The following is a 26847-nucleotide window of genomic DNA, read 5'->3' on the forward strand; positions in this document are numbered from 1 at the left end:
TGAAGTTTCTCGACTTCCGCGCATCGCCTCATACCGTTCGGCATCATATGACCGGCGCTTCTGCCTTACGGGCTTATAGGCGGAGGAGATGGTGAGTTTATGGCTAATCACGTCCGGGGCGATGCCGGGCATGTCCTCGTAAGACCATGCGAAAACTTCCGAATGGAGTCGCAAGAAGTCTATGAATTGCGCTCGGAGGTTCGCAGTGAGTCTAGTGCCGATTCTAACCTGTCGATCGGGCTGTTCATCGCTCAAGGTTATGGTTTCCAATTCTTCGGCAGGTTGTGTGTGAGGGGTGGGAGATTCATCTCTAGGGTCGTCAACCGGTCCAGTACCGTTCGGTAAACCTTGCACCGTCATGGTCTCGTTGGGGAGTATGAACGAGGTTGCCTTGAGCGCCGTAGCGTAGCAAGTCCGCGCGCTGAATTGATTTCCCCGGATTGCCCCCGTGCCGTTCGGGGTAGGGAACTTCATCAACAGCATGTGGGGCGAAAGATGCGCCTTGATCCTCGTCAGTGCCGTTCGGCCAACGATAACGTTGTATGCCGTCGGGCAGTCGACGATGAGGAACTGATCGTACGTTGTTGCTTTTCTCGGTGCCGTGCCAAATGTAATTGGCAGTCTGACACTACCGATTGGTTGGACCAAGTCTCCAGAGAAGCTTAACAGAGGTGTCAATTGCCGGTCGACTTGGTTGTCATTGATTCCCATCTCTCTGAAAGCTTCAGCAAAGATTACGCTCACGGAGCTCCCGGTATCGATCAGCACTCGCCCTACATCGTAATCGGCAATTTCAGCTCGGATGATCATTGGGTCGTCGTGGGGATAGAGGATTCCCTCTTCTTCCTCTTGGCAAAATGTGATCGGCTCCCAACGAACTTTTGGTGTTTCCTGGAACCGATTCATCTCTATTCCGAGCACCTGAGGGAACTGCGCGGCACGCACATACTGTTTCATCGAACGGTGGCTCGTCCCCGCAACGGTAGGTCCTCCGCTGATAGTGCTGATCATGTTTATCTGCCGAGGAGGGTTCGGCACCGGCGCCGTTGGCGGCCGGGCGATATACTGGTCCAGTTTCCCTTCTCGGATCAGCCGCTCCACAATCTTTCTCAAACTTATACAATCTTCCGTGTTGTGGCTGTTGTGCTGATGGTATCGGCAGAATTTACCGGTCTCTCGGTTGTCTTGCCGATTGGGTCTTCTAACATTCGGCTTCGGTATGGCCTCCTGTTCGTTCATCAGAACGGTTTCATACGTGGTATTCAGCAGGGTGAAGACCTCGTTGCCGTGGTCACGGTTGGGCAGGGGTCCTCGGTTGTCGTTGTGACCATACCGACCTTTCCCTTTCTTTGGCTGATCTCTCCGATCGTCACGGTTATCTTTCCGCTTATGGCCCGCCGAATATGAGTCGGTCCTATCGTAGGATGGCGCCTTCGCAGGGTAAGCGTTTGGCTTGGCATCCTCTCGGCGTGCCGAAGCGCTTGGTTTTGAGTTGAAGTACTCGGCCTTGGCGTGCACCGCCGCCTGCTTCATCAGCTCATCATACGTGCGCCAGTTGCTGCTGTGTACTAGGTATCGGAAATGCGAGGACCGAAGGCCACTCTTGAAGGCGCCGTAGGCTGCCCTATCATCCGTTTCCGGACACCTTGAGTATTCGTGACTGAAACGCGCCGCATACTCTCTCAATGGCTCGTCCTCTCTCTGCCGAATCGTGTACAGATCATCGGCAGAGTAAAGACGGTCCGTTTGGATCATGAAGTGATTGAGGAAAATCTGCTTCAGCTCGTCAAAAGAATCTACCGTTTCCGGCTCCAAACGGTAGAACCAATTCAGGGCTGCCTCGGTAAGTGAAGACGGGAATAACAGACACTGCCCCTCGTCGCTCAGACCCTTGCATCCGATGGCGGATTGAAACGAATGAAGGTGGGTTAAGGGGTCCTCGGTCCCAGTATAGAACGGTATGCGCAATGGTTGTACTTCCCGATCCTGCCGAGAACGACGGATGCGTCCCGTGAACGGCCCGGGCCGAAGCTTTCCCCACTCAGGTTCCTGGGAGCGAGCCTTGTCGTTTTCCATTTTTTGGACCTTCTGAAAAAGGAGTCGGACAACAGGATCGCGGCTTGGGATTCCTTCGGCATCATAGTCTTCCAAGCGCCTTCGCGGGCTCACGGAGTTGTCCCCCAAGTATTGAGTTGATACCGAACGGTAGGTGGACGTTTGCGCATCGGAAGGGATATATTCGGATGCAGACTCCGTGGAGTTCAATCCTTGGACCTTCCGAATAGGTGACTTACTTCCCCCGGCATTCATCCGGGATTTCCGTAGTCGAGCGCTAACCCTGATCGGGGATCTCTGTCTTTCTGCTTCCCGATCATTAAGCCTGTGTCGGCAATCAGAGTAGACCTTCTTCGGTATGTGTGGTTGGTCCCTAGGTGTCGGCACCACCAGTTGTTTGGAGGGCGCGGGCGTTGCCCTTGCTGCCCTTCGGTGCCTCCTCCTATGAGGGGTTCCCAAGCTTTCGGAAGAGTGAGTCGTCTGGACGTTCTGCGGTTGCTGCTGGTGCAGCTGCCGTTGGGTTTCGTCCACTTTGGACGAAAGGTGGTGGTTGTGCTCCTGAAGCCTAGCCATGTCTTTTCGCAGGGATGCGATTTGGGCTACTAGCTCGGCCTCGGCGGTTGTTTGGGTTGAGGGGGCGTTTCCGTAGGGAGTGCATGGGGGTAGCGCTGGGCTAGCTCCCGCTTGCCTTCCGAACGGTCCCCCGTCCTCCGATAGAAAAGTGGGTACTGAAGTGGTCCCCATGTGTTTAGGGGATAGTGGGTTAATTGTCTTTCGATTCCCACAGACGGCGCCAAACTGTTGATGCGAAAAAGTGGTTTGACACGTGGTTCGCCCAACTTAGTGATATTGTGTCTTCGGAAGGGAGTTAGTCTTCGGAAGATCAAGTTCCTGCAAAAAGGGAACGTTCGGTAAGACCTTGGGGTACCGGTGCGGTACCGGCCGAAGGCTCTCCGATGCTTAAGTAAGTACGGATTTAGTAAAGATTAGACTACAGATCAAGCGATAGCGTACCGTTGATCCTTCTGTCCTCCCTCTTTTGGGAATAGGGGTCTCCTTATATAGGCCTTGGGAGGTGTGCTTATTTTGGAATCTCCGATGTGGGACTGTAGGAGTGGATTGTGAGCATGACACGTGTCCAAGAGCAAAAGCGTCAAGATGTATACCCTTCGGTAGTGTTCCTGCCGAAGGGCCTGTGATGTCAAGTTGTCGTTTTTCTCCACGTGTCAGGCGGTCATTGGTCGTTAATATACGGTATAAACAGAACTCATTCCATGTCTCATGGAATTTAATCCCATTGATTTACAGGTTTATCTATGTCAACCTCAACTTCATCAAGCAATCAGATCTCTCAGATGGTATATACATGTTAGAGTTATAATTTCTCAGTTATTCTACAATAGTAACTGATGGAGGAAGGGAGAGGCAATGGAGAGAAGAAATTATTGGTTAATAATTAATTGAAAACATACTCTTGAGGACCCTTCCTCCCCCAAAAGAATTAGTGTCGAGAAAGAAGCTTTAGTCTTGCGTCTCAAGGCAACCAAGTTGAGAACATCATCTGCTTTAATTCATTACAGAGATCAATTGCAATTGCACCAGCAAGTGAATTAAAACGTTGTCGTTCGCATAGTTATCTTAAATTCATATTGCCCGGGAGCAATCTTTCAAGATGAGTGAAAAGTCCATGGTGCAGTAGTAGTAGAACAGTATGCTGAGAAAAGATCAAATTAAAGTGGGGATTTGGTACATCGTGCTCTTCGATCACATGGGAATTTTATCTCATATATATTAGTAGGAAACATAAGAAACCACAAAAGTTGAAGCATCATCTGCAATTCTATCTTAAATGTAGCACTGTCATAAAATCACAGTGCAATTTAAGGATAGGTATCAAGCCTCGGGATTAAAAACAGAGAGCAAGAGGAAATAACGTCTCATAAGGAAATAACTAATTCTTAGATTGGCTAGTGCTTTCAACGCGCACACTCAAACAAATAGCTAGTGCTCTCAGCAATAACAGGATCGCCATAAAGAAGAAGACAAAGGCTCTCCCAACAAATGGTTGTTGTGAATCGACTGGGAAGACCACTAATTTCAACTTGTTTGACACTCCTTTTCTCCATATCATACCAAAATAGCCTATCAAAATCTTCGCAGTCCACCTTCAAAAGAACCCGCCCAAGGCTTGCTTCTATAAGCGCCCAGTCCCAGCTCGTCAATCGAATAAAGCAGGCTCCAAAACTCTGTCACTCCGTATTCCTTCATGACCCAAGCTTCACGTCGAGACTTGATAAAATTATAAACAGAAATACACAGATGGCCTTCCATGAAATCCAAATCGACTGGAATGGGAAACTCATGATATTTCTCACTGGCAGGATCAATGATTAGGATCTTGTTCTGATATTCATTGTCTAACTGTTTAGACATGAGCCAACTTAGAGCACCGTTCAAAACCACGTTGTCATTTAAATATAATGATGAACCACAGTAAGGCACGTTCTGGATCCTTTTCCATGAGTTGGCTTTTAGGCAATGAACACTGACTTCATAGCTCACAGTAACATCTTCGCCGCCATGATCAAGCTTCCTAATCCCAACTAATTTATAGTCGTCATTCAAACCCCTCCAGAGTTATAGAATAAGGGATCGTCTTGAGGAGAAGAACTTGGTGGTGGAGAACAAGGTTAGCGTTCTATTATTTGCAGTCATAGAGATCATAGTGGGGACTTGCTGCTTTCTTAACAGGATCGCCATCAAGAAGACAAAGGCACCCCCAACAAATGGTTGCTTTGTAGTGATGAAGAGGCAGACCCCTAGTTTCAACTTGCTTGACACTCTTTTTCTCTAAATCATACCAAATAAATGTATCCTAGTAATTTCGGCATTCCACCTTCAAAAGAAACCATTTCGCCTTTCTTTGAAAACACCAAAGGTTTGCAGAAGTCGGGCACCCCAGGCTTAATAGAATCCCCAAGTCCCAGCAGGGCAATAGAATAAAGAAGGCTCCAAAGATTCTGTCACCCTCATATTCCTTCATGATCCAAGCATCACTTCGGGACCTGAAGTAATGAACACAAATACACAGATAGTCTCCCAGTTGGAAATATGATGAGTGCTAAATTGCTATAAAATAAACAAATAAATACTGCAAACATAACAGATTTTTACAAAAGGAGAATTGAACTAGAAGAACCTTAATTGAGTTGAGGCAAGTGTTGAACACTCTAACCTTAAGACGAATTACACTCCACATTGGTGCTTATGGTTCACTAGCGTTCGCCTCCTAGGATACAACAACTCCCCTTCTTGTGAAAGAAGCACTGCAATTCATAAGGAACTTTGAACCAAATTATGCAGGAACCTCTCTTTGTGAATATAAAAACTCTAATGCTCTCTATATATATTGCAGGAGGACTGTTCTATTTATAGATGATGAAATATCTTTTCCAAAAAGGTATTCCAATCTAAAAAGACAAATAATACATTCCTAGGTCTCTGATAGAGTTCCAAACATATATGAAGAGTTGCCATATCTCCCATTTGAAGAAGGCCATTATAATAACCCAATGGTCATGTCTTTAACCCAATGAACTTTATTAATTTCCATTCAAATAGAAAATTAATATTAAATAAAATAATATTAAAATTTCCATTCAAATAGAAAATTAATATTAAATAAAATAATATTAAATTTCTCACACTCCCAAGACTTCCAACTCCGGCAGAATATTGTGAAGGTCAACCCGATCCTCTGGGATGGGAAATCTCGATATTTCTGACTGGCAAGATCAAGGGTTAGAATCGTGACAGGACTTTCATCCAAGTCATCGCTAAAAATGAGCCAACTTAGAGCACCATTGAGAACAGCAATCCATATCTATGAGACCCACAAGTTTGTAGTCATCATTGGCTGAATCGTACACCAATCCATATTTATGGGAATCCCTCTTTATGTGACCATGGCGGCTCAAAGGCCGTGTAGGGAATCTTCTTCGACTTTTGACGGGTTCCACAAAGAAACCCCATGGATATGGTTGGAGATGAGAACCAGGCCATTGGAGTAGCCCACATTGTCATTGAAGCACTCACCTTCCTAAGCATTTCGAAGGCATCAGATGTGATTTGTAATGATATGAGTTAAAAACAATCTGCAAACTAACGTTGTTACAATAAAGAGAAAAAGAATCATTACAAAGATTAATAAGCCTAGTAGTCTAAAGAAGCACAAGTTCAAATACTCTGTAGCAACATCGTCGAGCCAGTGAACTACTTTTCTCCCTAATTCTGATCATCTTTTTTTTTTTTTTTTTTTTTTTGCTTTGACTACACTACAGATCGAGAAACCCTTTTCCTCTAAACAATAACAGGATCACCATCAAGAAGACAAAGGCTCCCCCAACAAATGGTTGGTTTGAATAGACTGGGCAGACCAGTAATTTCAACTTGTTTGAAACTCTTTTTCTCTAAATCATACCAAACAAGACTACAGCCTTTGCAGTCCTTCTTCAAAAGAAACACTTCGCCATTCTTTGAAAACACCAAAGGTTTGAAGGACTGATACTTCCTAGGCTTAGAAACCGGTCCCATGTCAATAGAATAAAGCAGGCTCCAAGATTCTGTCCCTCCATATTCCTTCATAATCCAAGCCTCACTTCTACACATGAAACGATTAACACGAATACACATATGGTCTCCCAAGACGTCCAAATCCGGCCCAGAACGTTCAATGTTATCAATCCTATCCACTGGGATGGAAAACTCCCGATATTTCTCACTTGCAAGATCAAGGGTTAGGATCTATGTTGAAAGAAGTAGAGGTTCCACCCAAAACCAATTGGCAATGGGAGGAGTAGCCCAACTTCTTATAAGCCCTTGCTAGGTTTCTCAACTTTACAATGTGGGACTCTTTACTTTCACATTCTCACATACCCCGCACGTGTGGCGAATTTTCAAGCCTAACACGTGGACAACACATTTTGGGTGACGTGGAGCACGTGTGGCCGTTGGGCTTTCACACGTGGGCAACCTGACTCTGATACCATGAAGAAAGTTGAGGTTCCACCCAAAAATCAATTGGCAATGGGAGGAGTAGCCAAACTCCTTATAAGCCCTTGCTAGATTTCTCAACTTTCTAATATAGAACTCTTTACTTTCACATTCTCACACATCATGTAACTTTTTCGACAAGAGCCAACTTAGAGCGCCGTTTGAGAACACCATGCGATATGAATGTGATGAAAAACCACTGCATGGCATGTTCTGGATCCTTTTCCATGGGTTGGCTTTTAGGCTATAAACACTGACTTCATAACTCACGGTAACATAGCCATACTCATTAGCAGGCTTCCTAATAATCCCCACTAATTTATAGTCGTCATTGGTTGAATCGTACCCGAATCCATATTTTGGTGATGGCTGTGCATGCGGTTCATGGGTTATTAAGGGAATCTTCTTCAGCTTTTGAATTGACGGGTTCCACAAAGCAATATCCCCATCGATATAGTTGTGTATCTGTATGCAAACCAGACCATTGGCGTAGCCCACTATTCCGGTAGTATACTTTACTGGGCCTTTTGACTGAATCAAACACCCGATTATCGTGGCTGTCCCAAGCGTCTCATCGTTGTCAAAAGGCAACGAAAATAAATATGAGGGAGGAGCCTCCAGTAAAATGGTGCGAGTAGAGTTGGTCTTGATGGAGCGTTTGAGATGCGCTTTGATGAAGTCTTGGTTGTGGATGAAAGCATGCCAAGCTTTGGAAACACATGTGTATCGGATCAAATCCTTCAGTTGGAGCTGTAAGAGGATGTCAAAGATTAGCTCCGGTGGGATGTTTGACATGATTGAAACTTCACAGGTTGCGTTTGGGGTTTCATATTAGGGTTTAGAATATAGATATTAGATATTTGTCATATTCTGATCGCTCGTCCTTATCTTCACAACTGCTAGGACTCTATTTGTTGTTTGACTCCCGTTTGATGGCCTGGACTGGACTGGTTAGGATTGGACTTAGTGTTAGATTAGGCTGGTTTGGATTGAATTGGATTGGACTTATAGCCCACCAAACAACAGATTGGACTCATGTCCAATTTAATTAGAGAAGTCCAGTTTAGTTTGGCCCACCAAACATGTAGCTCACTTAAAATCAAGGGCTTAATTAAGCCATGCCTAAAACAGGATAAACAATATATGCTGATAAGAGGGACTCTCTCCTAAAATATGTACCAAACAACAGAAGACCAGCGAGACCAAAAAACAAAAACAAAAATATATATTCCACTACCGAAAGGGAGTTGATTTGTAATGGTATGGTTTGAGTTAAAGACAGTCTTGCACACTAACAATTAAATAACCTAATAAAGCATTACAAAGACTAATAATAAGCCTAGTAGTCTAAAGGATCACAAGTTCACATGCTCATTAGCAAATTCACAGCTCAAATAGTCAGATTAAAATACCTTCAAAAAGAAAATTTCTTAGTCCTCAAGAAGAAATCTTCTCATTCCTCAGCTTGGCAAGCAATTTTATGCAAGATCTGTTCTTAATTTGGGAATCAGGTGGGTTGTGGGAAATGGTAAGTTCATTCCTTTTTGGACTGCCCACTGGGTTTTTCCTTTCCCACTTCTTGACCTGATTCCTAGTACCTAAAGAAGTTCTCTTAATCTCCAGCTAGTTGTTGCTAATTTTTTAACTGATCAATGTTGGAACATAGTTAAACTTAAAGATGTTGTTAATGATGATATCTCGGACAAAATTATCTCTATCCCGCTCCCTCTAGCCCCCTTGGAAGATCAATTAATCTGGGGCTCTGACCCTAAAGGAATTTTTACTATTAAAAGTGCTTATAATGTGCAGGTGCAGGATGCTAAGCAGCTCTTCTTAAGAAAATGTGGGGTCCCCCTATTCCCCCTAAAGTCAAGATTTTCTCGTGGCTTCACATCAGGAAAAGGCTTCAAATGCGAAGTCATTTGCACAGATTTCTCCACCATATCAATCCGGATTGCCCCCTCTGCAATTCCCACAATGAAACCATTAATCATCTGTTTGCTACTTGCTCCTTCATTCAAAGTATTTGGAGCTGCACCAACATGGATCCCATGTCTTTCTCTTCGAATTTTGACTTTCTCACTTGGTTGGGCACTCTTCCTGCTAGTTCAACTCCAGATGGCCCCAATGCTCTCTCCAAGGCTCTTCTTTTATGTTGGCAAGTCTGGGAAGCTAGAAATAACCTTGTCTTCAAAGATGTTACTCCTCATCCTGTCTGTGTTCTCAATGTGGCTGGGCAGGTTGGCTTGGAGTTTTGGAACCAAAATGTCAAGCACGCCAAGGGTCCTTCAGCCCCGCTCCATATCAAATGGAAACCTCCCCCAAGGGGCTGGTCAAGTTAAACTTTGATAGCTCTATCCGTAATAATGTGGCTGCCTCTGGTTTTGTTATCCGTGACTTTGACGGCCATGTCTTACTCGCTGGAGCTAAGAACATTGGTGACAACACTATTTTCGTGGCTGAATGTATGGCTCTTCGAGATGGCCTTGCTTATGCGATCCATAGAGGTTGGCAGAATATCCTTGTGGAATGGGATTCAAAGCTCATCATTGATTGTGTTAAATAGGAAGCGGATCCACCATGGAGTATTTGCACCTTAATTCAGGATATTAAGCTTCGTAGTTCGTTTTGTGGAGATCTGTCCTTCAATCATATTTATCGCGAGGCGAACTTTACGGCGGATGCCATTGCAAATTTGGGCCATGGGCTCAGCCCTTCTAACCTGTGGGAGTCGGGCTTGCCTTTGAATTGTTCGGTTCCTTTCTTCTTATACCTGTTTGGGCCTGCTTGTCCCCGTAATTTCTGTTTGTAATTTCCTTTTTTTTTTATAAAAATAAAAAAATAAAAAATAAATCGCAATTTCACCGTAATTCTAATCATCTTCTTTTCCTCTTCTTAGAGCCCGAGAGAGGGAACTTGCTGCTGCCTGCCTCTCAACAATAATAGGATCTCCATCAAGAAGACAAAGGCTATCCCAAAAAATGGTGGTTGTGAATTGAGGGGCCAGATCACTAATTTCAACTTCTTTGAGCCTCTTTTTCTTTAAATCATACCAAGAAAGCCTATGGTCTAATTCTTCATCGATATCGTATCTATCTTCTAAAGAACCATTTTGCCATTCTTTGAAACCACCGAAGGCTTCATCTTAACGTCGGGTCCTAGGTTAATAGAATAAAGCCGGCTCCAAGATTCTGTCACGCCATATTCCTTCATAATCCAAGCCTCACTTGGAGACTGGCCGAAACGATTAACACAAATAGTCTCCCAAGACCTCCAAATGCAGGTTACCACTGTTAATGTTAATCCTGTCAACTGGGAAGGGAAACTCCCGATATTTCTCACTGGCAAGATCAAGGGTTTCGATCGTGTACTTATATAATGTTAATGTTAACCATTTCAATTTTAGTTTTTGGTTTTTATTTTTTGTGCTAGAGTATAGAGGAGAATGAGAGTGAGGATGAGACTGAGAGAGATGATGAGAGGGGAGGATGAGAGGGAGGAGTAACAAAAGTGAAAACAATTTCAAATAGATTTCAGTTTTTAGTTTTTGTTTTCACTTTTATTACTCTTACTCTAATCCTCCCCTCTTCTTCTCTCTTAATCCCATCTTCACTCTCATTCTCACTTCCATTCTCCCTCTTTTTCCTCTATTCTCTAGCACCAAAAATGAAAAATGAAAACTAAGAACTAAAATTGAAATGGTTATCAAAAGGGAACTAAGGTTTCCAATATTAATTTGGATTCCTAGCTAATTTGCATATGTAGGGGTTAAGATATAATGAAACTAACATAGGTACATATAATTCTTTCATAGTGACACACATAAGATTCCATCGAATGGAAATTCCTCAAAAGTACCTAACTACAAATCTAAGTCCAGATTTGAAACAGAAGCAAATCAGTTCTTACTCCTTGGGAAAGTACATATCCCACAAACTGAGCTAAAATAAGAATCTCCATGCCTGAAATCAAATCATATATTATTCACTTTTCTACTGTAACTGACCAATATTGTATAATTATAATTCAGTCACCACATGATGTTAAACTGAATACATAATTTCATTTGGCTCTCTGTTAATAATGATCTCCAACATTCATGAAACCAAAATGACAATATATAAAAGAAGCATTCTTTGAGATTTTGGACCAAACAACATTGTGCAAATATAAAGATGAGGCAAGTCAAAAAGGAAATTTTCCGGGATAAATTCTCTTTTTGTAGGGGTAGATATATTTCTCTTGAGACAATTATAAATTTGGCTCCGTTGCTTGATCTTGAAATTTTCAGCTCATCAAAGCCATCCTACGCATCAAAGATAACGTTAGAATTCTCACCAAAAGTTTATCCTAAATTCAAAAATTTAAAAATTCAAAAAATTCAAAAAAAGAAAAGAAAAGGGGAACTCTTTGTCACATGCAATTTCATTTTGTGACCTTATCAAATTCACAATTTGACCCCAAAAATAATTTCATTTCCAAGTTCCACATAAAACTTAAAATGGCGAATTGAAATCAATTACCAGACAACTTTTAAAAAGTTTTCCAGTTTCAAAATTTTTATGTCGGTTTTTTTAAATTTAAAAAGAAAATGAAAACTGAAATAATCAGCTCTACATTTGTCAAATATAGGAGATGAGAAACTCCTATAATTGTTGCTACTACTTGCCCTCATATTTTTTTGAGTTTGAAAGTTAGGGTTTCAAAGAAATAAATCCCAAATAGTTGAACATAGAAAATACTCCCAGCTTAGTTTATCAGACTATGCTTTGATACCATGTTGGAATTTTTTGGTAATACAAGTAGCAAATCACTCAAGAGATTAATCTGCAAAGATATATCTACAAATATGATTAAGGACTGAAGAGAATCTCTAATACATTAAGGGATTTTGTCACTATTCTTAAAATCCGTGCCTAATGGAAAATTAAGTAAATTTGTTTACCCAATATACGACGGTATTGATGTCCATTCATTTAAACTACGGATGATAATAACAATAGGAACTGTTTTGTGTCTTTAGTATTGCAATGGGGACGGTTTTGTGTTCCTTGATGTTTATAAGGACGATTTAACCATGTTCTGTGCCAAAAAAAGCAGTTTTTATGGACTGTTTCCCAAATTTCTAGTAGTGATAAGAGAAAGAGAATTTTGTTATTAGATCTCAGAGGTCTAGCTTTAGATTGATTAACATTAGAGAGCAACTCTCTCTACAAAATATCTATTATAAGGCTCTTTAAAGCCCACTTGCTGCCTTATCAACCAATGATCACATGACACCTATGTGGCCTCCTAAGAGCACTTCCATCCATTTGTCATGGCAAAGTGTAAGGGGAGGCAAGGACTATTACTATTCACGTGAATAGTGGCAGCCCTTGCAAAAGACTTGTGGTGTTTCCACTCATTGCCATGACAACCACTATTCATATGAGATATGATGAGAGGAATTTGTATAGAGTTTTGGTGTGGGAAGTGAAAAATATGACTTAGTATTTATTTTAAAAAATTTCTGAAATTTTTAGTTTTTTAAAATTAATTTTTTTAGTTGCTGACGTCATCATTGACATTAGCAAACTCAGGCTAGAGCAATGGCTGATTTTGCCTGAGGACCAGCGCAGGCTTGTAGAGCCCACCAACAGCAGTGGCAGCATTTGTCCTCTGGAAGCCTGTTTTGGGCCTAAACCCCTCTTGGCTGGGGCCGCTGCAACTGCTCTAATAGGCTTACAAACAAAAAACAACAATTTAAAAGTTTCTACCAAAAGTAGCTGGAGCTGACGCTCAAGCTGTTTTTAGTAGAGAGTCACAACAAGGGCATTACACTAAGTTTAACACCAACCAATTACAAGATCACCATCAACAAGACAAGAGCTCCCCTCACAGATAGTTGCTGCATAATCACTGGGCAGATGACGAATTTCAACTTGTTTGGCTTTCTTTTTCTCCAAATCAAACCAAAAAAGCCTAATTAGAGTTTCCAGCAGCAGTTAATTATTTTACACATTCCAATACTCTCCCTCAAGCGGAGGCGAGAATATTGATTGAGCCAAGCTTGAACAAAAGGTTTTCAAATTGAGCTAAAGGAAGCCCTTTGGTGAAGATATCTGCCAGTTGCTCATTACTGTGGATGTACGATGTGCAAATGACATTAGACTGAATCTTCTCTCAGACAAAATGGCAATCAACTGCAATATGCTTGGTTCATTCATGAAACATTGGATTGGAAGCGATGTGAATGGCAGCTTGATTATCACAAAAGAGAGTCATGGGATGTGGGTCTTTAAAGCCCAAATCATTGAGAAGTCCCTAGAGCCAAATTAATTCGCAAGAGACAGCAGCTTGACTCTATATTCGGCTTCAACAGTTGAACGAGCAATGACACTTTGTTTCTTGCTCTTCCATGTGACCAAATTTCCTCCAACAAATGTACAAAATCCTATGGTGGATTTCCAATCAATTGGGCACCCTACCCAATCAGCATATGAGTACCCTATAATTTCACTGTTTCCATTTTTCCTCATCAAAATACGACGACCAATGGAACCATTTAAGAAGAATCTGTCAAATGATCATGTAAAAATTACTTGTTCGTTTCCTCGAATTGATCTGAAAATCCACGTAAACATGTTGTTGGTAGAGATTCAAAGTCTTTACCAGGTTCTGTGCACCAAGAATGATGAATGTTGGTCTATGTAGGGGTCCAAATCTGTAAACATTTGATTAGACATAATCATTCCAACCTCTAAGCATTTGATTGGTATAGTCCATATCGAGATTGCATTGACAATTGGAAAGAGCTTGTCGATTCATTTAATAGTGGGGTGTGGGGTGTGAGGTTGATGAGTTTTTTATTTTTATTTTTTCTGCTCGGTGTGTATTTAGGGGTAGTTTAGGAAGATAGTGGAGTTTTCTTAGAAATTGTGAAAATTTGAATTAGAAGTTGGAGTGAATTTAGAATATAGGGTGAACAAAGAAAAGTGCGGGGTTTAAATAGAAAAAACTTGTATAAAAAAATATTTATATAAAAATAAAAACAAAAACAAAAAGCCATGAAAAGTGCATACACACCTTTTTTATTGAAAACTTTACTCAGTGGGTCACGGCCAAGTCAAAACATAGCCCAACAACCCATTTAGGCCCAATAAATAACGGGGCGGACACGCGTCAAAATTATTTCACCTGCCCTAAAATTAAAATACGATCCCAAAATCAAGCAAGCAAAATACCAGCGAGAGAGGGAGAGAGAGATGCAGAAGAGGGAGCAGAGCAAGTTAGGTGGAGTGGGTGGCGGGGCCTCGGCACCGCCGGCGAAAAGAGGCCGCCCATTCGGAAGCGGCGGGAATAGCGCCGCAGCTGCGGCTGCCGCCGCCGCCGAAACGGCAGCTCCGTCGACTCTCCTCGGTCCTTCCCTCCACGTCCACAGTTCCTTCGCCGGTCAGTTTATCAAAACCCTAAACCGCATTGCATTTCAGTCTAAAATTATTTGCAATTTGTTTAGAAGTTTTAGATATTTGTAATTTTTAAGTTATTTTGGCTATAAACAAACCATATATTCCGATAATTGAATTGCCAAATTGTAAATGAAAGAAAAATAAAAATGAAGGAACAATTTTTGGGGAACTGGGTAGCACAGCATGGAAATATGTAAACTTATTGAAAAGGGTATCAATCACAGGAGGTGAAAAGTTTGCTTATGAGTATTGTTGGACCTTCTTACCAATACATACCATCTACATTGCAGATCAGAACAATAAAAGGATAGTTTTGGCTCTTCAGAGTGGGCTGAAGAGTGAGTTGACATGGGCATTGAACACTCTCACATTACTCTCTTTCAAAGAAAAAGATGACATGCGCAAAGACACAACCCCTCTTGCAAAGATTCCTGGCTTGCTTGATGCTCTCCTCAGTGTTGTATGTCGTGCACTCCTTTAATTTCTGACATCTGCAATTTTATTTTTTATGCTGAAGTTTTGGGCAGCTCTCAGTTGGTCATCCTGCACTTTAAATTCAATAATATTATTACTTTAAAGCACACACATCAAGGAGTGCAGATGAACAATTAGGAGCTTGTTCCTGACAATATCTATTGACACTACATTGTTGTGATTAACAGATTGATGATTGGCGTGATATAGCCCTTCCGAAGGAACACGTAAAGGCCCCGAGAGTCAGAAATTTGGGTGCAAATTTGCTTGTAACTGGGTTTGGAAATGAGTACGAGGCATTAGGTTCAAATGGCACTCTCCCACTTCCTGGGTAAGCCCTACAGGTTTATGGTCTTCTCATGTGTGAATTTCCAGTTTGAATGTCTAAAATCATCTTTGATACGAGTAATTCTAGACCTGATTTTGGCAATATTCACATGGCAGCTTGGGATCCAGTTCTCAAGAAGCATCGGTGCTGAGTAATGTGACCAAACTTCGTTCTTCTTCAGAGTGGTGGCTTGATGAAGATGGTCTGTTTAATCTAGATGAAGAAGGTCGAGCAGAAAGACAGCAGTGTGCTGTTGCTGCTTCCAATATCATTCGCAACTTCTCTTTCATGCCAGATAATGAAGTCATTATGGCCCAGCATCGCCATTGTCTGGAAACAGTGTTCCAGTGCATAGAAGATTACCTTACAGGTGAGAAACATTGTCTTGTAAAGCATTATTTATTTCTTGAATGCAGTCAGTCTTCAGTATATAATTTTTTAGCTCAACTTTAGGATTCCATTATTCAGTATAATTATCTATATGTGAGATGTTTTAAAAAGTTCGAAGTAATGTCCAGTTACAAAACTTAATGGTGTGATTTTGTTGTGGGTGATCACTTATACAAGTACCACAATGTCCTTTTAAGCCTGCTCACTGATAAGAATGTATAGCTCTTATTTGCATTCAACTTTCCAATGTTGTAGCTTAATAAAAAGGGTTATGTTAAACTTCTTTCTGTTACGGACATATTTTACTGGCAGTGTTAATCTGTAGGCGTAATCCATTTTAAAATTTGGTTTGGAGCTTTTCTGCTTGTATACTTCTTTCATATTTGGGGATTCATATCTTTTTTCCTATTTGAGATACTTTTCAGAACAAAGGAACTAGCAACCTTCGAGTATGAAATGATGCTAAATATTTCTTCAATGCTTCTGTGGTTATGCTTTTATAATGGAATGACTCTAATGCTCCCCATGTTAACAGAGGATGAGGAACTTGTGACAAATGCTCTTGAGACAATTGTAAATTTGGCTCCGTTGCTTGATCTTGGAATTTTCAGCTCATCAAAGCCATCCTACATCAAGATAACGTTAGAATTCTGATCTACTTTTATTTTATTTTGTTATTCTAGCTTAAGCTCCCTTTGTTTCCAAATTCTGTTTGATTAATTAATTAATTTTCTATCAAACAGAGGAAAACGAGCAGTTCAAGCTATCATGGGGATGCTGGGATCTGTAGTCAAAACCTGGCATTGTGCTGCAGCTGAGTTACTCGGGCGTCTGATCATAAACCCTGATAATGAACCTTTCCTTCTTCCCTTTGTTCCACAGGTTAATATTCAGAAACTCCCCTGTTATAAACGTGTTTATACATTGTATCTGAGGCTAAATGAACACTGCAGATACATAAGCGATTGGTTGATCTTATGAGCTTACCATCAGTAGATGCACAAACAGCACATGGGGCACAAGCGGCTGCAGTTGGCGCACTCTACAACCTCGCTGAAGTTAATATGGACTGCAGGCTAAAACTAGCTAGTGAGCGATGGTGAGGGCTCTTCTTCCACCAAAAAACATCCACATAATAAATAATTCAAGATCAATAATTTCGATCATGAGTTTGGAAATTAAAATTTGTTGCTGAAAGGACATTTCTGTTTAAACTTTACAAAATTGCAGGGCAATTGATAGACTGTTAAAAGTTATCAAGGCACCCCATCCAGTTCCTGAAGTTTGCAGGAAAGCTGCTATGATATTGGAAAGTCTTGTGTCTGAGCCACAAAACCGAGCCTTGCTGCTAGCTTATGAGAATGCATTTGCTGAAATACTATTCTCAGATGCCAGGTATTCCGATACCTTTGCCAGGATTTTGTACGAACTGACGTCTAGACCAAACAACAAAGTGGCAGCGGCCCGTGGTGTTTGGGGAATGTAACCAAATATTGTATCCTCCGGTGATTTGCCTCTTTATAAAGTTATTGGATTGATCCTCTGCTAACAAGTCTATGATCTAATCTATGTACCCGATGACGTAGCAACAATTAGTAAGAATCTCAAGTGGTTATTCAAATGCTCTCTTACGGGGGGTAGTAATTTATAAGTGTAATTGTGTGAATCAGAGTCTACACTAGTGTATGTGTACATATGTTTTGATTCTGATTTTAAAGTATACTATATTTAATCTGTATGAACTTCTTTTTCCAGTCAACTTTCTTAGATTGAGACTTTTGTTCAAATTCCTGTATATTTATTTTGGGGCTTGTTTGATGGAACCCACAAACAATAGTGACTGCGATGTTCTCGTCCGGGAGATTGTTAAAAATTATCGTAGCAGGTAACCTAACCGTAGAATTAGTAACAAAATATACGTAACCATAGAATTAGTAACACTATTTTGTTGATCGTAAGTATGAACAGTACCTAAAAGTAAACAAAAAAGAAAACTTCATCGTCTGACAAGTTCTTGGTTTATTTATTAAGTTTACAGTTTTGATCTGAGACACTTGTAATCTGTTGTAAACTCTATCACCCCTGTTCATTGCTCTGTTGCTGAAGAACTTGGGGGACCTGGTTTTGGATCTCAAGGCATTTGTATTGTTATGTTTTCGTAACAACCAAACATTATGAAAAAATTACATTAAATGAATCAGCATCACAAAGAAACACCAAACGCTGAATGAGTTATAAACATAGAGTACTCATACAGTCAACAGTTTCTTCCCCAAAAGAATGAGGTTTTAGTTAATTAAGAAGCCTCGCATGGTGCCACTTTAGGCACATCAACAGGAAATTGATCAATCTCATCTATCCAAGGGTTCTTCTCTTTAGCTGGATTAACAGTCCTCAAAGCCCTCCACACAGCACTGTTACACTTGAAACCCGACCCGAACGCAATCTGCCACATTCTATCACCCTTCCTCACTCTTCCCTTGGCCTCAGAGTAAGCCAGTTCATACCACAAAGAGCTGCTTGAAGTGTTCCCAAACCTATAAAGTGTCATTCTCGAAGGCTCCATGTGCCAGTCACTGAGCTCAAGGTTCTTCTCCATCTCATCCAGCACTGCTCTCCCACCGGCGTGAATGCAGAAGTGTTCGAACGCCAGCTTGAAATCCGGGATGTAGGGTTTGATATTCTTCATCTTGAACACCTTTCTTGCCACCAAAGTAACAAAGAAGAGGAGTTGCTCTGACATGGGTAGGACTATTGGGCCAAGTGTGGTGATGTTGGTTTTAAGGGCTTCTCCAGCAACAGCCATCAAGTCTTTTGAGAGAGCAACGCCGACTCTTTTTGTGTCATCTTCCCTTTGGAAAACACAGCTGTATGCTTTGTCATCTGAACCTTTATGGGTGCGGACAGTATGCATGAGTTGGTACTTTGAGCGGCGGCGGTCAGAGGAACGGTTGGAGAGGAGGATGGCGGCACCGCCCAATCGGAAGAGGCAGTTGGAGAGAAGCATTGAGCGGTCATTGCCGAAGTACCAATTGAGGGTGATGTTCTCCATGCTTACCACTAGGGCATAAGAGTTTGGGTGCACCTGTTACACAACATGCCTTCTACATCAGTTTAGGTTGCAAACAAATGACATACTTAAGACATGATTCGATCTAATTTACAATCTTAATTTTAATCTATATAAATATAAACATACCTAAAAGGTAGCCAGGAAAATTAAATCCCTGTGTTTAGTTTTGTTTATATTTCAGTTGCAAGTCCATTAATTATCTATTTATGATGCCAATTGCACACCAAGACGTCCTTTTAATGACATCCCGTGTACCAGCTGGACATGTGGGCAAGTTGCGCACCACCACTTTAAAAAATGGTTCAAATGTTGGTTGTTACATGTATAACATTTATTACCACATTTAGAGCACTTCAATTCCTTTATCACGAAAAAGAGTAAGGACAAGTAAGGGCGATTATTGTTCACGTTAATAGTATCTGTTCTAGCAATATTTTTGTTGCTTTTCCACTTATTGTCATGGCAACTCAAGAGAAATTACTATTCACATAGGAATAATTTTATTTATATGTATGAGATTAATAATAATAATAAATTACTAGATATGTATAATAATAAAAAATTATTTTGAATTATTTTGGTAATATTTCATTTTTTTTCAATTTTTTTATTTTTTTTCTTTGTTGACATTAGCGTGATGTCACAGTCCTCAGGCAACAGCTCGAGTTGTTCTTGTCTTCGAGCCTGCCAGGGCATGGTAGAGCCCATGCCTTGCCTAGGCTATTTTATACAGCTAGAGATCCATTTATGCCTGGTCAGCCTTTTGCCAGCACATGCCTGCTTGTGGAAGTGCTCTTATGAACCAATAATTTGGAGAAATTTTTGTATGTTGCTGGTGTACCATCCAATATACATGGGACGTATGGAAATATTTTATTTTTATATCCTATGTGTATGAGAGAATATTTCCACATGTTCCATGTGTATTTAAAGGTGCTGGTGTACACTGAACATCCAAAAATTACTCATTTAACCTATCACTTTTTATGTTCTTTTTTTTTATTGGAATTATCGCACTTCTATATTTGAGGTGAAATCTATCTATACTCACAACATATACATCACCAATCCAATCCAATGCACATGAGATAGTTGAATTTTTTTTTTAATTACTAAAAAATTTCTTAATTTATTGTTCCATTTTATTATACATGTTGGATATATAAAAACAGATTATTTGATACCGAGTAATTAATTTACAGTACGTGGTAAATTGATGATAATTTCAGCTTTTCAGTTGTACATATATATACATATTAAAAGATTGCATTTGATACTTGTCGATATTTTGTTGGTATTAAGTTGTTATATATTCTAGGAGTATTTAAGTGTAACAAACACAAGTATCCATTATCCATGGTAATTAAACTAAACAATTATTTTATATTTAATTAACCAAAAAATAAATAGAAAAAGGCCAGAAATAACAAACCTGGAGAAGCTGTTTGGCAAGGTCAATAGAAATCAGCCCAGCACTGCAACCCATCCCACCAAGATTGTAGCTCACAATATTCCCTCTAAGCTTGTAGTGATTCACGACCATGGCGGACAAAGACGGCGTCGGATTGAACAAGCTGCAGTTCACCACCAAAATCCCAATATCCTTAGGCTTCACCCCAGTCTTCTCCAGCAACTCGTCAATGGCACCAAACATCACCATTTCCGCCTCCTTCCTCGCCTCGGCCATACACGGGTTCGGCGGGACCCGCATCACGGCCTCGGGCATGTAGGTTTTCTGCCCCAGCCCGGCCCTCTCAAGAATCTTCTGCTGAAAAGCCAAGTTCTCATCAGAGAAGCTGCCTGTCAGCTTAGACCTCTCCATGAACAGCTCACGTGTGCACGTGATAGCATACTCGGGCTTGTAACAAGCAAAGTTCATCAAGTAAACTTTTCTTGGGCGGGTGGTGAAGTAGAGGGTGGTTAAGAAAACCAAGAGGCCTGAGCACAAAGTGACTGACACAAAGTTGAACTTGAGTTGGTGCCATAATTGGACAAAGTCCTCGAGGGTTAGCGTTGAGAGATGGGCCGACGCTACGGCCATCAAAGGGACTAGTAAGAAGTAGACGGCATTAGAGATCAAGTAGTGGTACCCAAGTTTGACATACTTGAGCCTCACTGATAAAAGAAAGTTCGGAAGAGCTTTACGCCCTCCCGACGATTCAGGTCCTAAGTTCGACTTCCCTTTCTGGTTATGATGCTGTGCCGCCATTTTACACAGTCAGAACACTAAATTTAACAAGTTGCAAGAGGCAAAGAAACTCTCTAAGAAGTTTTGATGGTGGAAATGAGAAATACAACTTGTATATATATAAGTGTTGGTGGGAGAATGTAGACAGGAAGGGAGAGTTGTGTGGTGTTTTTAAAGGGCGTGAGGAGAGGGAAGGAGGGGATAGGGGGCCGGGAGGATGCAACTACCCCAACGAACATTTAATTGTGAAACGCGGGGGCATTGAATTTTCGCCAACCGGGAAAATGGCGGACTTTGATTGGGGGTTACCGAGTTTGACCACTGGTTGTCCAGTATTTACTGGTTTGCCATTTGTTGTTACGGTCTGGTAGTCTGTGCATCCCCGCGCTCTGTACCACCAGTGTGCACTGTACACCTCGCGGGGTATGTGTCAATTGATGCGTGGTGCAAGCAATGAGTTCATTCCTGCGTTTGGTGAACTACGTAGCTCCTCCTCCACAATTTTATTTTGAGCATTTATAATTTTTTTTAGTGAAGAAAAGTTTAGGGAGAGATTGACTACTCTCACTACCAGCGCTAAAGTAGATCCACAACCTCAAGTCGAAAGGACTTACGCTTGGCACATAACTACCAGCTGCCACTAGTATGGATTTATATAGGAAATTACAGATCGCGCACTAATGAGGACTGTTGACAGCGGGACTCGAATACTGATAGGACTATAGTGCAGAAACTTTACTTACCAACTGAACCAATCCTCATTAGCTGATTTTTTTATTTATAATTTATATATTTGGAATTCTATATCTACAACTACAAATATTGATTTAACCATCCAACAAACATTATTAATTATAGGGGAATTAATTAAAGTGGTTATGTGTTGATAAAGGGAAATATGGGTATAATGTAAAATTGTTATATGATTATGTAAATAAAATTATTTGAGAAATCTATGGACTGATATAAAGAGTAGAAGAAGTCTGATATAAAGAGCATTACATGACAATATCCAAATCTCCTCCATAAAGTTTGAACCCCAAATCTACTTTGACAAAGTGGAGACCCAGTGTCACAAAGCCTCACTTCACTAGATATTGCTTTTGAGATGACCTCATTTGACAAGTAACTAAGCTACTATATTAATGATTAAAGCCTTCAAAATTGATCTGTCTCCCAATATTGATCAGATACAGCGAGGATTGATTTGTAATTAATATATTGTTGGGGCCATGTCTGATTAAACCTTGCATCAGCCCCTAAGGCATGGACATTTAGGGCCCAATAACTTACTCTTAGCCTTAGACGTAAGGGTTTCAACTGAATACAGGATTGGAAGCGATTTATAGTTCAAATGATTAAAAGAGTATATCCATTCATATTTATAGCATATCTTTGACTATCCTTTCCCTCAATATCGCCTATATCAATCAAAAAGAAATTATTTCGTTAGGTTTCCGATAAATATATAGCTCTCTGGTTACGTCAGTATATTGTGGGATCGATCTAAATACTCATACATAGATGTAGATGTTTTAGGGCATTTCTGTGTTTTATTGGACACCTTAAGGGTAGTTTTGGAAAACCACAAAGAGCAAAGAAAGAAGGGCTTTGCTGCTTCGACTTAAAAGAAGGCCGGTGACAGATATATATAGAAGAAGTTAATGCGACCTTTGACCTTTATAAGTCATCCCCTCTCTTTAATTTGGTGTCTCTTTTTCTGACAGCTCCTCTCAACAAACTTAACCCTTCCATCTCTAATTAAATGCCCAAACTTCTCACCAACAAATTATCCACCAGACCACACCCAGATCAATTTCGCTTGCACTTGTAATTACGTAATGGGAAATGGGTAGGTGCATATATTTGTGTAAAAAATTTGGGTCTGGCCAAAAAAGTTGGCACTACTTCTAATCTGTTTATGTTAGTCATGGCAGACGGGAAAATAAGCCTTGCACGAAATAATCCCAGTATTTCTTCTTTGGTTGTATATGGTATCTTCTAAGGCATATCTTCTTGTCTTGTTGTCTTACTCTTGGAAAAATGCTTCATTTCTGTCTAAATCAATGATATCTTGTACGTGGGTTAACATGATATGAAGCTCATATTAAGTAGTGGGGACCTAATGACACCTCCTTTTACCTAAAAAAAATACACAAGGGAAGAAAGGTGCATTTTAGGTTATTAGGGGTTTTGCATGTGATGTTAGCTAAGAAAATGCGAAGATTGTTGTTAATCTACTTGTACTTTTTCTTGTATGGCTATAAGTTTCCTTAAACACTCTAATCTTAGTTTGACGTAAAATACTTTGGAAGCCTTTACATATAAAAAGAAAAATTTAGGATAATCAAATGAAAGTTTAAAACAACGGCGTTTTAGAGTATATAAGCATAACCATAAATTCTTTTTTGCAAAACATGCCTGCATCGATATTGTATCGATAACATGTATGTATATTTTGTCGATGACAATTATATTGACACATTATCAATAACCTATCGACAGTCTGTTCTTTACTTTTTAAACAAAAAAACAAAAAAACAATCGTCCATTCCATTGTCACAATACAAACACCAAAAGTAGAAGTAAAGAATTCAGTTTTATAAGAAGTCATTACTTTACTCCTTAATGACGCAATTCCTCATTTTAAGTCAGCATGTAGGTGTTGTGATTGGTTCGTAATTAAGAAGGAATGAATACTTGCATGGAAGGAGCCAAGCAATTTTCAAAGTAGAAAATAACCACTCTAATGAAAGAATTTCATGAAGTACGTACACTTTACAGCATAGCACATACCCCACTTGTGCATCTACTACTACTGGAGGCACTTAAAATAAAGAGACACGAACCCTGTCAAGGAGAAGATTAGTTTCCTTTCAATGAACAGCTTCAACCAAACCTATGCCTTTCAATCAGAAACGAGGGATATAAAATTCAAATATATATAACGTAAAGGTAGGGATTTCAATACTCACGAGAAAGGGTTTAATTTTGATCCCTCAACTTTTTTAAGAAAATCGAATCAATATAGGTAGCTTAGCTTGACTCATATATATTTAGCATATTGCACGTAATTTGATCTTAGAAACTTTCAACATGTATAGTTAAGTTAAGTAGCTTGCTGAACTAAGAGAGAGCGACGAATTAATGTTTTAAAAACCCAAAAAAAGATAAAAGACTAAATGATAGAGTAAGATGTTGAGAGAGAGAGAGAGAGAGAGAGAGAGAGAGAGAGAGAGAGAGAGAGAGGAGGACAAATCTGAACCACATACCTGAGAGAAGGTTTAAAACCCATGAGAGTAAGATGTTGAAAGGATTGGTGCTTATATATATGTACTTGTCCTGAAGAGTTAAACTATGTCGTTTCAATCAGACCAAAAAAAAACATATGTCGTTTCATTATTCAATTTACTTTTTAAATAAAAATATCAGCTCATGTGTGTAAAATTTTTAGTACGCATTAGGCAATCCACTTCTTTCTTTGTACCATTGGTATATGAGGAAAAACTCAAGTGATGACTTCTCCGTTATGTGACAAATACTATCAGGTTATGTGACAAGTACTATCGAGTTAAAATAATATCTTGAGTCACAAAATCTTAATTATACATAAACACTATATATACATATATGATCACACTAGCTATAATTTTGTTCTCTTACTCTCTTTTTTGTTCTCTCTCTTTCGGTGTTAAATGTACGTAACACCACTTAAGACCGGCATCACAAGCTATAATTATTGGATATCTGCTACTCAATTTGTCACGAAGTAGGAAAGTTCGCATTGATCTTGGTATATGAGGTTCAATGGAAAAGGGCCCAAACAATTTAATTGAGCCCGTCACTAATATTAATTGTTGCACTGGATGTAGGTGGAGAGCCTGATGAGCATCTGTCTTCTTGTTCTTCTTCTTCTTCTTCTATCATCATCAAAAGGCACACCAAAGGGTAGTCTGCTTACCACCACACACATTCCTTTGGTAGCCAAAAGATATATATATATATATAGCCACACAAATGTGTAAAAATATATACTATAGGACATGTTAATTAATGCATGTGTATGCATAACAACTTCTATGTGTAAAGTCAACAACGTGTACTTTAGAATCACCTTCAACCAAACAACCACGAGATATATCCAAACTGTTTTGCCCACAGCAATCGTCACCAACTAGATCTTTAAGTTAAAGTATTTTTCATAGTTCGATCTTATTTATTATTATTATTATTATTTAAATGGGGTCAAGAGGCCTAATTTATAATTTTCATCTATATATGTTATGATGTATGAGCTGGAGCTATATGTTTTCTGCTGCGTCTGTGTATGACAGTATGTTCTTGCTGTCGACATGTCTCTTCACAATGAACATTTAATAAAACGTGTAATTTGTCAAAATATTTTCCGAAGAAATAAGAAATTGGGCACACAAAATTCATTGAAAACTAACTTTTTTCATGTCAACTTTAATAAGTGGGTGGGCATCCAAGGGAAAGAGTTAGGAATTCAAAATGGGGTCGGCTAGATTTATCTTACTGGACTGTTAGAGTTTAGGTTCAATTAAACCCTTATAGGAAGACTGATAGAATTGATCATAAATATATAAATTTAATTTAAGAACATATCCTTTTTATTTTATTTATTTAAAAGGGCCTATATTACATCAACAACGTCATCAAAAATTGATTATATGTACTTAGCATTAACGGTAACTATAAGAAAAGAATTAAACTCACCTGGGCTGCCCAGGTTGGACATGCTATAGGTCATCAAAGGGTACTAATTAAGGATTGTTTAATGTAGAAACAGTATTGTTTGGTAAGAAGAGTGCTGGCGTAGAGTCTAGCTGCCAAGAAATTCTTGAGTTTGATGATCATATCGAAAAATTACTCTTAGATATATGTTTGTAGATGGCCGAAAATGATATAAATGTTAGTATGAAATTTTCTTAATTAGCACTGACTAAATACATTTGCAAAAGATTTGAAAAGATTATGAAGTTAAGACCTTGGGAAGAAATTTGCTTAATTTTGACTAAGAAATTAAGGGTAGATATCAAAAGTCATTTTGATTATCAAACAGATAGTGTTGTTTAAAGAACAGGTAAATGTGTTGTTGGTGTTAACTAATAAATCTCTTTGCTGTGGCGTTGCATTTATAGAGGTACTTGTTTTTGTTTTTTTGTTTTAAAGAGAAATTAGTAAATTTTCATTAAAATTGTAAAAGGTTACAGACTCGAGCGAACAAACGTGACCTCATTAAAATCTTACTCAGGAAAACTCATAGAGACAAAACCTAGGAAGAAAAAAGTGTGTCACACGCTCCATAAATACTACAAACAAAATTTATGACAACTCCAAAATATTAACATCAACTTGAAAAAACACATTGAGCCATAGGACCCTCCTCAAGCCAAAGGTGTATAGAGGTACTTGTTATAACAATAAATTTAAGAAAAGATATTGTGTAAAAGTCTTGAAGTCTTTGTTCTTATTAAATTAACGATGACTCATCTCTAATATGGAAAATCGGCTTTCATTTATTTATTATTATTATTTTTTCGTCACTTCACAGTAGGATAGTATTGAATGATTTGACCGTTACAATATCTTTTTGATAAACACACAACCTTTTTCTTTCTAAGTTAATTTTTGTTTTATAAAGACTATTATTCTCAACTTAGAATGAAAAATCTTTGATGTGGTGAATTGTGAATTATATTTCTTTCTAGTTTTTATTAATTGATTCTCATTTAGTATTTAATTTATTTATTTAAGTAAAAATAAAAAATTATATTCAATTAAGAAGTAATAAATAAATCAACACTAATGTAATAAA

The 26847-nt window shown here is 39.5% G+C and overlaps 3 protein-coding genes across 3 annotated transcripts; 1 reads left to right on the top strand and 2 right to left on the bottom strand.

The window, feature by feature from the left end:
* Positions 1 to 4200: 4200 nt before the first annotated feature.
* LOC117614805 (F-box/kelch-repeat protein At3g23880-like) lies at positions 4201 to 7902 on the bottom strand. Its single transcript, XM_034343711.1, has 3 exons — positions 7378 to 7902; positions 6536 to 6858; positions 4201 to 4648 (listed from the first exon to the last, which is right to left on the bottom strand). Exons 1-3 carry the CDS (start codon positions 7900 to 7902, stop codon positions 4201 to 4203), a joined length of 1296 nt encoding a protein of 431 aa, XP_034199602.1.
* A 6411-nt stretch (positions 7903 to 14313) lies between these two features.
* On the top strand, positions 14314 to 17526 carry LOC117616483 (armadillo repeat-containing protein LFR). The gene is made up of 8 exons (XM_034345811.1): positions 14314 to 14538; positions 14846 to 15015; positions 15218 to 15360; positions 15474 to 15727; positions 16283 to 16388; positions 16491 to 16629; positions 16701 to 16846; positions 16978 to 17526. Exons 1-8 carry the CDS (start codon positions 14352 to 14354, stop codon positions 17231 to 17233), a joined length of 1401 nt encoding a protein of 466 aa, XP_034201702.1. The 5' UTR covers positions 14314 to 14351; the 3' UTR covers positions 17234 to 17526.
* A 283-nt stretch (positions 17527 to 17809) lies between these two features.
* Positions 17810 to 21262, bottom strand: LOC117630875 (3-ketoacyl-CoA synthase 20). The gene is made up of 2 exons (XM_034363715.1): positions 20253 to 21262; positions 17810 to 18832 (listed from the first exon to the last, which is right to left on the bottom strand). Exons 1-2 carry the CDS (start codon positions 21027 to 21029, stop codon positions 18044 to 18046), a joined length of 1566 nt encoding a protein of 521 aa, XP_034219606.1. The 5' UTR covers positions 21030 to 21262; the 3' UTR covers positions 17810 to 18043.
* Between the last annotated feature and the right edge of the window lie 5585 nt (positions 21263 to 26847).

This window comes from Prunus dulcis, chromosome 1, assembly GCF_902201215.1.
Source record: "Prunus dulcis chromosome 1, ALMONDv2, whole genome shotgun sequence".
Taxonomy (NCBI): Eukaryota; Viridiplantae; Streptophyta; class Magnoliopsida; order Rosales; family Rosaceae; genus Prunus; species Prunus dulcis.